This window comes from Mauremys reevesii, linkage group 1, assembly GCF_016161935.1.
Source record: "Mauremys reevesii isolate NIE-2019 linkage group 1, ASM1616193v1, whole genome shotgun sequence".
Taxonomy (NCBI): Eukaryota; Metazoa; Chordata; order Testudines; family Geoemydidae; genus Mauremys; species Mauremys reevesii.
Genome location: NC_052623.1, coordinates 353,477,623 through 353,491,533, shown reverse-complemented (window position 1 = coordinate 353,491,533; position 13,911 = coordinate 353,477,623). Strand labels below are relative to the sequence as shown.

The 13,911-nt window shown below is 50.5% G+C and overlaps 1 protein-coding gene across 10 annotated transcripts in view; it reads right to left on the bottom strand.

The window, feature by feature from the left end:
- The window catches only part of LOC120395660 (collagen alpha-1(VII) chain-like), a 128,583-nt gene that overhangs the window by 11,051 nt on the left and 103,621 nt on the right, over positions 1 to 13,911 (bottom strand). For 8 of the 10 annotated variants that reach the window (XM_039520261.1, XM_039520262.1, XM_039520268.1 and 5 more), the window contains 4 exons: positions 10,180 to 10,257; positions 7,519 to 7,572; positions 3,688 to 3,736; positions 1,369 to 1,407 (listed from right to left, as the gene is read on the bottom strand). In XM_039520261.1, coding sequence (XP_039376195.1) covers positions 1,369 to 1,407; positions 3,688 to 3,736; positions 7,519 to 7,572; positions 10,180 to 10,257 — 220 coding nt within the window. Of the gene's footprint in view, positions 1 to 434; positions 529 to 1,368; positions 1,408 to 3,687; positions 3,737 to 7,518; positions 7,573 to 10,179; positions 10,258 to 13,911 lie in introns of those variants that run through there. The other 2 variants (XM_039520269.1, XM_039520263.1) reach the window with 2 other exon arrangements.

The window sequence follows — 13,911 nt, the reverse complement described above, 5'->3', positions numbered from 1 at the left end:
CATGCCCCCCAGTTTGGGAACCTCTGACCTAGAGGCTCCAGAGGACACTTGAATTGTTTGTCCAGCATGGGACAAAACTTCAAAGGCGAGACTGAGGGAGTCCCCACATCAGAATACCCCATAGCTCAGTGGTTAGGACACTTCCTGAGAAGCTGGAGCCTCCCTCCCCCCCCTTCAAATTCTCTTCCCCTCATTTGGCAAAGGGGAAACTGAACCTGCTATTTAGGGTTTTCTTAATTTAAAGTAGTGGCAATTTAATAATTTTTTTAGGGGGTGTTAGGAATCAGTGAATAGGGATAAAGGTTTCTTTGTTTGATATATGATTGGTATAAACAAGCGTATTTTTACTTCAAATTACTTTTTTAATAGATTTTAAGTACATACACATATACACTATAGCAACAGGTTTAGAGAACTTTAAATATTATAGTTACTTAAACTTTGAGATGGTTTTGAGTGATTAACAGCCGGGTTTCCGGGGGCCCTCCTTCCGTCCAGCTGTTGGGGAGTTTAGGTGTTCGCTTTTGGCTTGAAGAAAAGATTTTTTGGATTGTTTTAAAGTGTATTTTTATTTCATTTTTTATAGTTAATATAAATAAAGTATATCATTTATAGTGATTTTTAGTGAGTTATTATAGTAATCCCTACTGGATTACTATTTTTTTTTGTTTTAGCAAATTGTTTATTTTTTATTAGCAAAGTATTTTTAGTTATAATAATAAAATGTATATGTTAGGGGTATTTAAAATTAAGGTTGTTGATTTGTTTTTATTTTTATGGTATATTCATTTTTTGATTTTTTATATTTTGATTAGTAAGACTGCAGACATGCAGCTATTTGGCTTTGCTTTTTAGAGTTTTAAAAATTATTTTAGTTATGTGGTATTTGGTTTTTAGCTAGCAGTGGCTGGACACACAAAATGGCTGACTGCAGTAATGTCAAATTTAATTCTCCCATAACACCACACCCCAGGTATGTGCTCTAACCACTAGGCTAAAAGTTATAGGGGATCTGCCTCCTCCTCCACTTGCCTTCAGGAGAGGGGCTCCTGGCTGCAGGTTGCTGTGAGAGGGGGCAGGGCTTAGGACACATCCCTCTCATGAGCACCTCCCATTGGCTAGTATAGGCAGGACACCACCTCACTGCTGGTTTTCATGGATCGCGTTCTAAGGTGCCTCTCTCTCCACATCGTTGTATAGGAAGTGTAGACACCTAACTCAGACTTTGTGCATTCCAGTGATTTTCTAGGTGCTTAGAGGTTAGGCATTACAACACCTAAGTCTTTTGTGGATCTGGGCCCATGTCTTTTATTTGACTGTAAAACTCCACGTGTGTTTTTCAGGTTACATAAATGATAACAAACTTACCGCTGTTTATGGGCATTCGTCCCAACTCACCTGCACAAACTGCAAAGATAGGAAAGAAAGGGATTCATGAATAAAGCACACACAAGACCAAGCAAGCCAAGGCATTGTGGGGTCAGAGGCAGGGTTAGGGGTGGGCAAAGATTTTCCATCAAAACTTTTTTTTTGGTGGAAAAGTCAGATTTTCAACTAAATGAAAATGTTCACAGAAAGTCTCTGCTTTGCTCAGAAATGTTCAGTGTTTTTGTTCAATAACTGAAAACTTCTCCATGAAACGTCAAAATTTTCCATGGAGAAGAAAACAAAAATTGCAACCAGTTCCAGTTAGTCTTAATAAGACGTGCCATTGACAAGAAGGAAGGAATGAATGTCATGTGGCTTCTTGGTACAGGGCATGGATTAGGGACAGAGCTCACTGTCTGGAACGGTGGTCTCTGGAACAGAGGGGAACAGGAAAAAAGGAGAATGATTCTGGATTTGCAGCATGGTCTTAACTCTTATGAAAACCCACCAAACTCCATCCTATTTAGCCTGAGCTGCCTTGTATGACAGCAAAGATTCATAGAGATTTTAAGGCCAGAAGGGACCATTATGATCATCTAGTCCAGGGGTCGGCAACCTTTCAGAAGTGGGGTGCCAAGTCTTCAATTATTCACTCTAATTTAAGGTTTTGCGTGCCAGTAATACATTTTAACGTTTTTAGAAGGTCTCTTTCTATAAGTCTATAATATATAACTATTGTTGTATGTAAAGTAAATAAGGTTTTCAAAAAGTTTAAGACGCTTCACTTAAAATTAAATTAAAATGCAGAGCCCCCCCCCCCCGGACCAGTGGCCAGGACCCAAGCAGTGTGAGTGCCACTGAAAATCAGCTCGCGTGCCGCCTTCGGCACATGTGCCATAAGTTGCCTACCCCTGATCTAGTCTGCGCTTCTGCATTACACAAGCCAGTGAACTGTGCCCTTCACCACCCTGATTACATGGGCAGCGGGTAGCATAGGCAGGGAAGGCTGTGCCTCCCCAAACAGCCTGGCATGGCACTGCCCGCTCTTCGCCCCCAGGCTCCCTTCTGCCTGCTTCCGCCAGTTCCCTTCCTGCTCTTCTGTGGCCGAGAGACTGGGATAGGCAGGGGGCCCGTGCACACAACACCACAGACACCAACTTTTCCTGGCACCAGTGGGTGCTCGACCTCCGTCCCCTGCCCGACTCCACCCCTGCCCTGCCCCTCTTCCCCAAACTCCCCACCCTAACTCTGCCCCCTCCCTGGCCCTATCGGACCCTGTTGAATGGAATTCAGTGGGGTTTGCTGCAGAACTAAAACTCAAAACACAATGCCACTTCTGAGTAGTTTAAGAAAACAATATACCTCTAATCGCCAAAGAAAACTTCAGAGCTTGCGTGCATGCCTATTTGCTTGTTGTGTGTATCTTCTAGACTAATACATAGCCTGACTTCAACAGGCAGCTTTGCATACACACACAGACTAATGTATTATCGTAACAGATAGATCTCATGCAATGGGTTGTATTTTCCTAATACAACACGTTATTTTTTATATATTTGAATGATACAAGAGTAGGGTGAAAAATCGGGAAAAAATGAATAATAGTTTTTATAAAGCCTGGGAATTTTTTCCGTAAAAATCGATTTAAACTGAAAACGAAGGGGCTTAAGTATGATTTATGGATTATCTCTATGATCCTCTATTATCCAAAATGCTTTGTTGTTGAAACAGGGTCATGCTCCATCTACGTCTACGAACCCCAGAGAACAGCATTTCCCGTGACGTTGGGGTAATGGGAGTTGTGCCATATCTTGAACTCCAAACACCTGCATCATCATCATTATGACAGAGCATCTGCCGAAAAGGAAATGCTTTGTATGTCCAGTTACTAAGAAGAGCCAGAAGATTGGCATGGGAGTAAGAGGTGGTTTGGAGCCATCGTCAGGTGTATGCAATCACCCCGTGACTCTTACCCATGGTACAATACCATCAGCCAGCTACAAGAGAGCCGACATGGCAAGACAGGAAGGGCTTTGCTATTGAAGCCACATGAAAAGAAATGGAAAAATTGAGTGTTTAAAGGGAAAAATTACAGCTTGGGAAGGAGGTCAAGACTGCAGCAGAGCCCTCGTGCCCAGTGGACGCTTGTATTCATCTAGGGGGCTGGACTGGTAATGCGTCGCTGTTTGCAGTTAATGGGATGATATTAGCTCCATCAAGCAGGGCTGTGCTGGCATTCAAATTGCTCCAATTTAGACACTGACCGGACTCCCGGAGGTGCTGCGTCTCAGCAAATGGGGCTTCCTTCGGCTTACTTACCGCATTTGTCACTCATTTCGCTCCTGACCACATCCTTCACTTCTTCTTCCTGTGTTGGCAGCAAGCAAAGCTTGGTTTTAGAATTGGTTTCTATGGTGAGTGACACCAGGACCTCCTCTTCGATTCCGTGCCCCCCAGCTACCTGGGGCCACACACATCTGACTCTGCCCCCTTGGCCAGTGGATGTAAGTTATACCCACTTTACGCCTGCTGCCGGAGTGGTGTAAAGGGACCCTGGTGTCACTGAGAATCAGGTTCAGGGTGTGCAGCGTGTGGATAACTCATCTAAAGCAATTCTGAAATACATTTGATTAGGGCTGTTTTATAATGTAACTAAATCTCTCTTCAGTGGCAGGTGTTGCGCTGCACAGGTGAGAATCTACACAGACCTAAAGCCACATAAATGCCTGTTTCTTCCTCCAACACTATTTCATGATTGGAGGTGTTGGTTTCTCAGGGTATGTCTCCACTGCAGCCAGCTGTGACTCCAGCACACGGCAGCATACCCAAGCATAGACAACTTGTGCCTCCCCATACTGGGGAGGGTGGGGGCACAATCTAAAGGGGAGGACATGTGACTGCCCCATGTGTCTCCTCTACCCTCCCTCAGCCCTGGGTCCAGCCCGGGGTCGCTGCGCTCTCCCCCCAAGCACTTTACCTGCTGGGGGGTGAGGGCAGCCTCTGGCCTTCTCCCACTGCACCACACTCCCCACGCCCGGCATAGCTGGGGTGGTGGCGTTAGCCCACTCCCTACCCAGGTCCAGCTGCCGTGGTCAGGGGCTGAGTGAGGTGGAAACGTGCTGGCGGGGAGAGGGGACTCCGGCTCGCTCGGCCCCTGTCCCTGGCAGCCGGGCGGGCAGCGGGTGGCCCCCACTTCCCCAGCCAGGCTGTCGCAGGCAGCAGCTGCACTGCACGGAGCAGTGACCCGAAGAGGCGGCTTGAGCTGTGTGAGCAGCGGCTCCCTCCCGCTCCCCGCCCAGGCTCAGCTGCCAGGGAGAGCGGCTGAACCAGGGGCATAGCCACAGATGGGCCCACCCACTTAGCACCCAGCCCCACCTCGCCAGCCCCGGCTCTGCTCTAGCTACAGTGCTTGCACCGCTCCGCCTGGTGCTCCTGCCGGGCTGGGGCTCGGGGGAAGGGGCGGTGCGAGGGCTCAGGGGAAGGGGCGGTGCGAGGGTGGGGGCTTGGGGGAATGGGAAGTGCGAGGGTGGGGGTTTGAGGGAAGGGGCGGTGCGAGGGCTCGGGGGAAGGGGCGGTGCGAGGGCTCGGGGGCTCAAGGGAAGGAAAGGGGCTGTGCGAGGGTGGGGGCTCAGAGGAACAGGAAGTGCGAGGTGGGGTTTGGGGAAGGGGTGGTGTGAGGCGGGGGCTCAAGGGAAGGAAAGGGGCTGTGCGAGGGCGGGAGCTCGGGGGAAGGGGTCATGTGAGGGCGGGGGCTTTGGAGGAATGGGGAGTGTGAGGGCAGGGGCTTGGGGGAAGGGGCGGTGTGAGGGGTCGGGGGAAGGGGCAGTGCAAGGGCAGGGCTCAAGAGAAGGGGCAGTGCGAGGGCAGGGGCTTGGGGGAAGGGGCGGTGTGAGGGGTCGGGGGAAGGGGCAGTGCAAGGGCAGGGCTCAAGAGAAGGGGCAGTGCGAGGGCAGGGGCTTGGGAGAAGGGGTGGTGTGGGGGGTGGAGCGTTGGTTTTGGCCCCTGTGGTCCCCACACTGTTTGGAAGCTTCCGCTTCCCCTACTTCAGACAGGTCTGATCCAGAAGTCAGGCTGGGAATCTTAAGAGAACAGGTTCTCTGGTGAGATTTCTGATGCTTCCTGGTTCCAGGGGGATCAGACAGAATCATAGAACCATAGAAGATGAGGGTTGCAAGAGACCTCAGGCAGTATCTAGTCCAGGGGTTCTCAACCTTTGTCTTTCTGAGGCCCCCCCAAAACATGCTATAAAAGCTACATAGCCCACCTGTGCCACAACAACTGGTTTTCTACATATAAAAGCCAGGGCCGGCGTTAAGGGGCAGCAAGCAGGACAATTGCCCGGGACCCCCCGCCACAGGTGGCCCCATGCAGCTAAGTTGCTCAGGCTTTGGCTTCAGCCCCCAGTGGTGGAGCTCAGGGCCCATGCAGTGGACCTTCAGCTTTCTGCCCTGGGCCCCAGTGAGTCTAACACTGGCCCTGCTTGGTGGACCCCCTGAAACCTGTTTGAGGCCCCACCAGGGGGCCCTGGACCCCTGGTTGAGAACCACTGATCTAGTCCAATCCCCTGCTCAAAGCAGGACCAACCCCAACTAAATCATCCCAGCCAGGGCTTTGTCAAGCTGGGCCTTAAAAACCAATGAGGAAGGAGATTCCACCACCTCCCTAGGTAACCCATTCCAGTGCTTCACCACCCTCCTAGTGAAATAGTTTTTCCTAATATCCAAGAGCATCTTCTCTGATTGTGTTCCAGCACCTCTGCCCCGTGCTGAAGCCACAGGCAGCCATGGCAACAGAGGTTATATATTATAGGCTTTTCTACAGCGCTTGTCTCCACAGTATGCGAATGCCTAGTGGAAATGAACGTATTAAACCTAACTGCACCCATTTCATTTCCCTCATTTAACAGATCTGGAGACAGAGGTCCAGATACATTAAGAGACCATCTCTGAAATCACACAGAGAATTGGTAGCAAAGACAGGGAGAGAACCTCATTCTCCTGCATCCCACCCCTGATCCTTAACCACCAGACCCTCATTTGCCCAAGTCAAAATACAAAATAAACCAATCCTTTGGGAGCCTCACTCACTTTCCCAAGCGTTGCTAAAGTGTTCCCACTGATCCTTATTATATAGGTACCCATCCTGATCCACTTCACCTTCGTTCCTCACGCTAAGCCAGGCCTAACCCATTGCTCCATGCGTGTCATCCCCCCCTGATCTTAATGATTCCATTTCATGATATGGGAAAGGACACCTCCTGTCTCCTGAACGTTGGGTTTCTCCTCATCATCTTGCTGTACCTTCATCTGGAGTTAATAGCGTTGTGGCTCCTGTTTTCTTTTGCCATCTCCCTTCTTGGGTGGCTCTGACCATCATCTTCATTTCATCAGCTCTAAGTCTCACTTCCTTCCTGGCAGCTGTTTCTCCGCTGACTTACCTTCTCCTGCATGGTTCCATGTCACATCTCTCTCTCATTCACACTTTTGCCCTATCTACCATTCTTAGGGTTTTTACACAGCCGCCCAGCTGTGGTACCTGGGCACCTTCCGTGTAAAACTGATCAGCAATAGCAAAGTCCCTATTTGAACTTCATGGAGTCTCAGCCTCTCCCCCCTTTTACGAAATAAACAGGCTGCCTGCGGCAGGGGTTTGCTGTTGGTGGATTGGTGGTGTGTGAGTTTGCTTTTGGGGTGGGGATAGGTATCAGCATTGTGAATGTCATTCCTGTTACAGGGGACAGGCTTTGTCAAAGCTTCTTTTTGCTGCTCAAAACCAAGGGCACACTTCTGTCTCCCCATCGCTGTTGTACAGTCTGGTCTTGTCCTACCGATGTCAACAAAAAGCAGAGGATCCATGCTGAGGATGGGAGAAGAGAAGTTTGCCCCTTGTCCAGCACCCTCGGAGAGCAGAGCTGCGATCTGTTTTGCTGTGACGCTGCTCTCTGCATTCTCTCTGACTCAGCGGGCAGCTAGCTGACATCTTATAAGCCGCTAATGGTCCAATGCGTGGCAAACTCATCTCCTGGAGCCATTCGGAATGAATTTGCTCTGAGTGTCTCTGTCCTCCCCCGTACCTCTTAGGCATCATTTGCCCTATTTTCTCTATTCTGGCTTGTGCAATAGGCTGTTGATTTGGGGATAAAGTACTCACAGAAAGGCCAGGATCTCCTTTCTCTCCTTTCACACCAGCTGGACCATTTTCTCCCTGTTAAAAACACTTAGGTAATTACAGAGGTTCAACAGATTAGGCAGTAAATGTCTCCAACAGTAAATGCATCTTGAATTGAAAAAGATGCTAAAGAAAGAGGGGGAGGGACCACAAGGTTCAAATACAGTGTTTTCCCGTAAATTTAAGAGACACCAGAAAATAGTTCAGTAAACTGAAATTGCCAGATTCATCCCAATGCAGGAGAGGAGGGGATACATTACGAGGCTGGTTAAGTCCCCCTGCTTCTGTGGACTGATCTGCACTTGCCCCAGCCACCAAAGGAGCTAGAGCAGCCCAGGGGCTGCTCTAACATATGCCGTTTACATATGGTCCCTAAGGGACCATAGTCCAAATGAGAATCTGCTTTGCACTGATGGTCCCCTCCCAGCTGCCTGAATGGACCTCCTACCCCTGATGTGCCCTCAGCTTTATTCCAGATCTCCTCATGCCAGGTGACTTCTCAGCTAGCCAGCTACAGACAAATTCTGGCTCTGTTTCATTATCTGAGTGGAGCAAAAGTTCTGGGTTGGGGAGAGAATCTGGCCTCAAAACTGAGCTACTTTACACTCCTGTAACTCAAATGCCAGATAGACGATTGCACCAACAAGCCTTCTGATGGCATCGTAGTTACAACCTTGGGAAGACAACGCCACCGCCCTCAAGGGAAACAACAAGCAGGATGGAGGATTTCTCTACTCAATGCAGACAACTGCCCGGCAAAAGTTGCTCTGAGCCATTTCCAACCAAATTTGTTGATTAAAAATTGCTACGCTAAAAAAAAAGCCTACACGGCACAGGGTGAATTGTCCGAACGGGAGCCGTGATGGCCATTTTTCTGAATCTGTGACTACTTAACAGAGGCGAAAGCACTGGAACAAATTGCATCAGCCTCAAAGGCTAAACCTATTACAGGGCAGAACTGACATGGCCACTCACTGCCGCAGTAAAACAGTGAGTCAGGGACGTCGACATCTGCGGCAGATAAAACCTCAGCTAGAAATATGACTCGGTAGCAAAGATCTAAAGCTGTCCGAGAAGAGAGGATAAAGAGAGGATGATTTCAGAATCGGTCAGCCTTTTGCCAGTCAGTCCTCATGCTCTGCCACTGTACCCAATTCCTGGCCAGACTAACCGGCACGAATGATTTACGTTGCTTGTCTCTGGCCTTGTTTTGCCTTCCGTCTGGCTAACTTTGTTACTGGAGTATGGGCAATTTTATGCATTTGACTTGCTTGCAGAATAACATAAAACCCTTCAGTTCTTGTATCTGCTGCTTTTTCAAGGTTGCCTGGCCTAGCCGTAATTTCCCTCTCGCTAGCAATGCAAATACAGAGAGCCAAGACGGTCAAAAACAGGAGACTAAAGTTGGGCTGATTCCATAGTCAGACCTCTAAATAAGTGGCCCGGTTTTCCGTAGTGAGAGCAATCAGCAGCTTGCGGGGTGATCTGCCCTCTGGCAAATCAGACCACTTGTTTAGAGGCAAACACACGGGCTCAGAATCCTAACTTTAGGCTCCCGTTTTTGAAAGTCTTGGCCCTGGAGTTTTTAGCTAGACTAGCTGGGTGAAATGAGCTCTGCCGAGCTAGCTAGTCAAGTGCTCTCTGGAACCCTCAGAGGATGTAGCATCACACTATTTAATTGGACTGCGCAACCCTCTCCAGTCAATTAAAAGGGGGAGGCTGTCAAGGAGGGTGGGCCCCAAATACGGTGTTTCCCAAAGAAGTGTTACAAACATCGTTGGCAGTGAGGGTTGGCGCATTGCAAATGCCTAAAACAGAGACAGTCTAGCCAGGATTGTGCCACAGAGCCCGGATCACTGACCCTGAGGGTGTGTCTGCACTGGAGCTGGAGGTGTAATTTCCAGACATGCTGGCTGTGATGGAGCTAGCGTGCTAACAAAAGACGTACGCCTGCAGCGGTGAGAACGGTGGGACAGGCTGGCCACTTCAGTATGCACCTAGGATTTCAGACGGGATCAGATTTGGGTTGGCTAGCCCTGCCTGCTGCTCGCGCCACTGCATCTACACTGCTATTTTCAGCGCGCTAGCTTGATTATATATGTCTAGCTGAGCTGGAAATGACGTCTTCCAGTGTAGACACACCCTGAGAATGCTGGCACTCTGGGCCAACACACTGTCTGTACACAGAGCAGTGACAGTCCACAAGGCCGGCAAATCAAAACCGAAGTCAACAGCCTTCACCCAAGACCTGATCTGATGGACTTTTCTTCTGACCGAGGAGGGGGAACGATACTAACAAACTGCTCCCAGAGCTCAGCTGACAGTTGGCCTGACCCTCTGTGTATCGAAGCCAGTGGATGCCTTCCTGCAGAGTTCAGTGAGAGTCAGATCAGACTCATTATTATGGCAGAGCATGGGACTGAATCCAGATGTCCCAAACCTCAGTCCAGTGGCCTATTATTATTAATTATTTGTATTACTGAAGTACCTAGGAGCCCCAGTAACAGACCAGGGCCACCATTGTGCTAGGCATGTACAAACACAGAACAAACAAACAAAAAAGTTCCCTCCCCATAACCCCCCCCACACACACACAACTTCACCTTCATTTTCTAAGCTAACTGAGCAGTTCTCAGTACTCACCTTTTCTCCTTTGTTGCCAGGAGTACCTGCAGGACCCCTGAGGCAGAGCTGAGGTCTTCCTCTTCTACCTCTTGCACCCTAAAAGATATAGCAAAAAGGATCATTGTATTCTAAGTGACTGGCCAACTTCCACAGATGCCTCTGAATTCATTCTATATTTCTGGGTGTCCCCCCCAAATCCTATTCTCGGCATAACAAGACTTCAGACATCAAAGGCAACTTGGGGCAAACATCTGGAGTTCAGGTGTTGCCAAAATATTTCCCCTTCCACCAAATGTATCGGTTTATGCTTCAGCCACAGTACCAGCCTCATCCCCCACAAATAAGAACCCCAGGGGAGGTAAACCGAGTAAACCGAGCAGCTCTTTAGAGTTTCTTCTGAGTCATCCCAGCAGGAGGGTGAGCTTTGCTCCTTCTGAGCCCTCCAACAGCCAAGGACGTCAGCCCCCTATACCCATGACTCTCAAGCAATCAGCCATTGCCCCCCTCATCTCTTGGGAGCACCCCCACCCCAACAGACAACTCCCCCTAACCCTGTCCTTGGGGGTTCTCCATGGAGGACCCAATTCCTATCCTCCATCCAGTGTGGCCCAGGACCAACCTCTTGCTTTCTTGTCCAAGTGAGGCTGCTAAGAGTTTGTTTAGTCCTGTCTCTGTTGGGAAAGGTCACTTGCTTTCACACACATAGGCAGCAGTCCCCCCATTAATTTAAGAACCACCGTCTCAGTGGGAGGCAGAGAGCTCCCGGGGCTTTGATGGCTGCAGCTCCCTCCCACGCGGGCATCTGGAGGGCCTCGGTGATGTTCCTGAGGCCTTTATCTTTTAATTTAGGGGAAACACAGGGAGCAGCGTGGGTGGGGAAGGCAGCGTCTCATGTGCGCTTTAATCAGTGCCAAAGCTGGCATCACTAATGGTCTCTTACACAGCTTTTTCGGTGTGTGTCACTTGTACTGCTAATAGAAAAGATCCGGCCTGTTTAAACATACATGAGGGTATCTCTTGCTTTCAGTTCTTTCCACCCTCTCAGCTGCTTTTAAATAGTTTTCAGCACCAGGGATGGCAGAGAAAAGGAACAGGGCAGGAGTGCCGGAAGCTCCCACACCCCGCACCCCAACCCCCTGCCCCAGACCTGAGCCCCCTCCCGCACCCAAACTCCCTCCCAGAGCCCACACCCCCTCCAACACCCCAACCCCCTGCCCAGGCTCAGCCTGGAGCCCCCTCCCACACCCAAACTCCCTCCCAGAGCCCACACCCCCTCCAACACCCCAACCCCCTGCCCAGGCTCAGCCTGGAGCCCCCTCCCACACTCCCAACCCCGCCGACCCACCCCCCAGCCCAAAGGCCCCACCCTCTCCAACACCCCAACCCCCTGCCCCAGCCTGGTGAAAGTGAGTGAGAGTGGGGGGGAGCGAGTGACGGAGGGAGGGAGGGGTGCGTGTGTGGAGTGAGTGGGGACGAGGCCTCGGAGAAGGGCAGGGGCAGGGACATGGCCTTGGGGAAGGGGTGGGGCAAGTGTGTTTGGGTGTGTGCGATTAGACAGTTGGCGTCCCTCACTCCTCTACAGAAGAAGCCAAGCGCAGCACTCTTGCGAAGCAGCGCTGGGTACGGTGGTGGGCTGCATTAGAAGCAATGGAGGGGATTCTGGGCTGTGCCTTCTTCACAAAGGCGCAGGAATTAGAGATGGAAGATGTTATATGATGAGCGGAACTGAAGGTAGATGGCCAAGTTTCAGGAGGGGCCCAAGTTAGGGTTGCACCAGTGGCCCAGCAAGCCAAGCCACGCCAGGTTCCTTACACAGAAATGATAGACTCTAAGCACGTAACACTGGCCACACCGCAGGCTTCACAAAAATCTCTTTCCCCCGGCTTGGCCTGCCTGCCACATTGCTTTTTGCTAATGAAACAGAAAACACTGGGCATCTGATTCACCCCCCCATCCTCCAAACACAGCTCTCTGAGGCTTGCTGTAGACAGGCCTGTACTAAGAGCAGCTGCTCACCCTGGCCCCTGATCCTGCAACTCATTGTGTGTGTGCAGGGCCGGTGCAATCATTTAGGCGACCTAGGCGGTCGCCTAGGTCACTAGGATTTGGGGGGCAGCATTTTCTTCGGCAGCGACTGCGGCGGCCGGATCTTCAGCCGCCCTGGTTGCTGCCAGCATTTAGGCGGAGGAAGGTGGGGCAGGGGAGTGTGGGAAGGGCCGCCTGCAGCAAGTAAGGGGGTTGGGGGAGTGACACACAGGGGAACTCCCCGCCCCAGCTCACCCCTGCCCCGCCTCCTCCCCAAGCACATTGTGGCTGCTTCACTTCTCCCGCCTCCCAGGCTTGTGGCGCCTAAGCTGCCGCAGGGAGGGTGCTTCAGGGCGGAGTGGGGGGGGGGGAAGCTGCTGTGGGGGGGCGCCTCAGGGCGGGGCCTCAGGGTGGGGAGGGCGCAAGGTGGAAGTTTCGCCTAGGGCACGAAACATCCTTGCACCGGTCCTGTGTGTGTGGGCAGACATCAGCCTCAACATGAGTGCCAGGGTCTACCCCTCCACAGCCAGTTCCAGGAACAGGGCCCGGGCTTTCTGCAGAGAGATCTCCGCAGAATGTAGGGCACGCAAAATGACGCTGATGAAGCCTCACCGATGGAAAGAGAAGACGACAAGGAGATAGTGAAACAGTGTGTAATACCATAGAAGCGCTACGGACATGGGTGCAACCGCCACTGGAACACTGTCCAGTTATGGTGTCCAAGATATTCAAGATGGAGGCTGATAAATTGGAGAGGGTCCAGCGAAGTGCCAGTAAAATGATTAAAGGATTGGAAAACCTGCCTTATGGTGGCAGACTCAAGGAGCTTAACAAAGAGAAGGTTAGGGTGTGACATGATTACAGTCTTTAAAGACCTACATGGGGAACAAATATTTAATAATAGGCTCTTCGATCTAGCAGAAAAAGGTGTAGCACAGTCCAATGGCTGGATGTTGAAGCTAGAGAAATTCAGACTGGAAATAAGGTGCAAGTTTATAACAGTGAGGGTAATTAACCACTCGTAGAAGTGGTTGTGGTGGATTCTCTATCACTGCACACTTTTAAATCAAGAGCTGCTCTAGTTCAAACAGTAATTAATTCAGGGAAGTCCTATGGCCTGTGTTATACAGGAGGTCAGACTAGACGATCACAACGGTCCCTCCTGGCTTTGTAGTCTATGAATTCCTGTGGAAGCACAAAGCATGGAACGACATTACAAACACATTGACATTTACTACTTGACATCAACCCTGTCCTGAATTTGTGGGAGCAGGATCTGACCCAGTGTTTCCATGCTGCACAGAACTACCACAATGATGCTAAATTTCAATGGCGGTGACTGCTCTAATGGCTCTGGGGCAGAGGAGGTTTTCCCATGCAAAGGGACCAGAAATCTTCATGAGGTTCTCCTGCTAGAATTCACAGGGAAGCATCTTCTTAGGAGGGAGGAATTGAGAGCTGGCAGGAGGCGAGGCCTCCCAACTCCACAGATCCAGGGGATCCCTGGGGAAAGGGAACCCCACAATTCATGGCAGCAGGAACAGGCCTGTCAGAGTTGGCTCCCATGCCACGCTGCTCTGCTGTCCATTTCCCCATGCAGCATGGCTCCTTTGTAGCAGCTGGGGAGAGCATCCTATGGGAGGTAAAGCTGCTTTGGGAAGCTTTAACTCCAGACGGGACTGCCAGGTGGAAATCCATGGGGCTGAAATATTTCCAGCCTGTGTG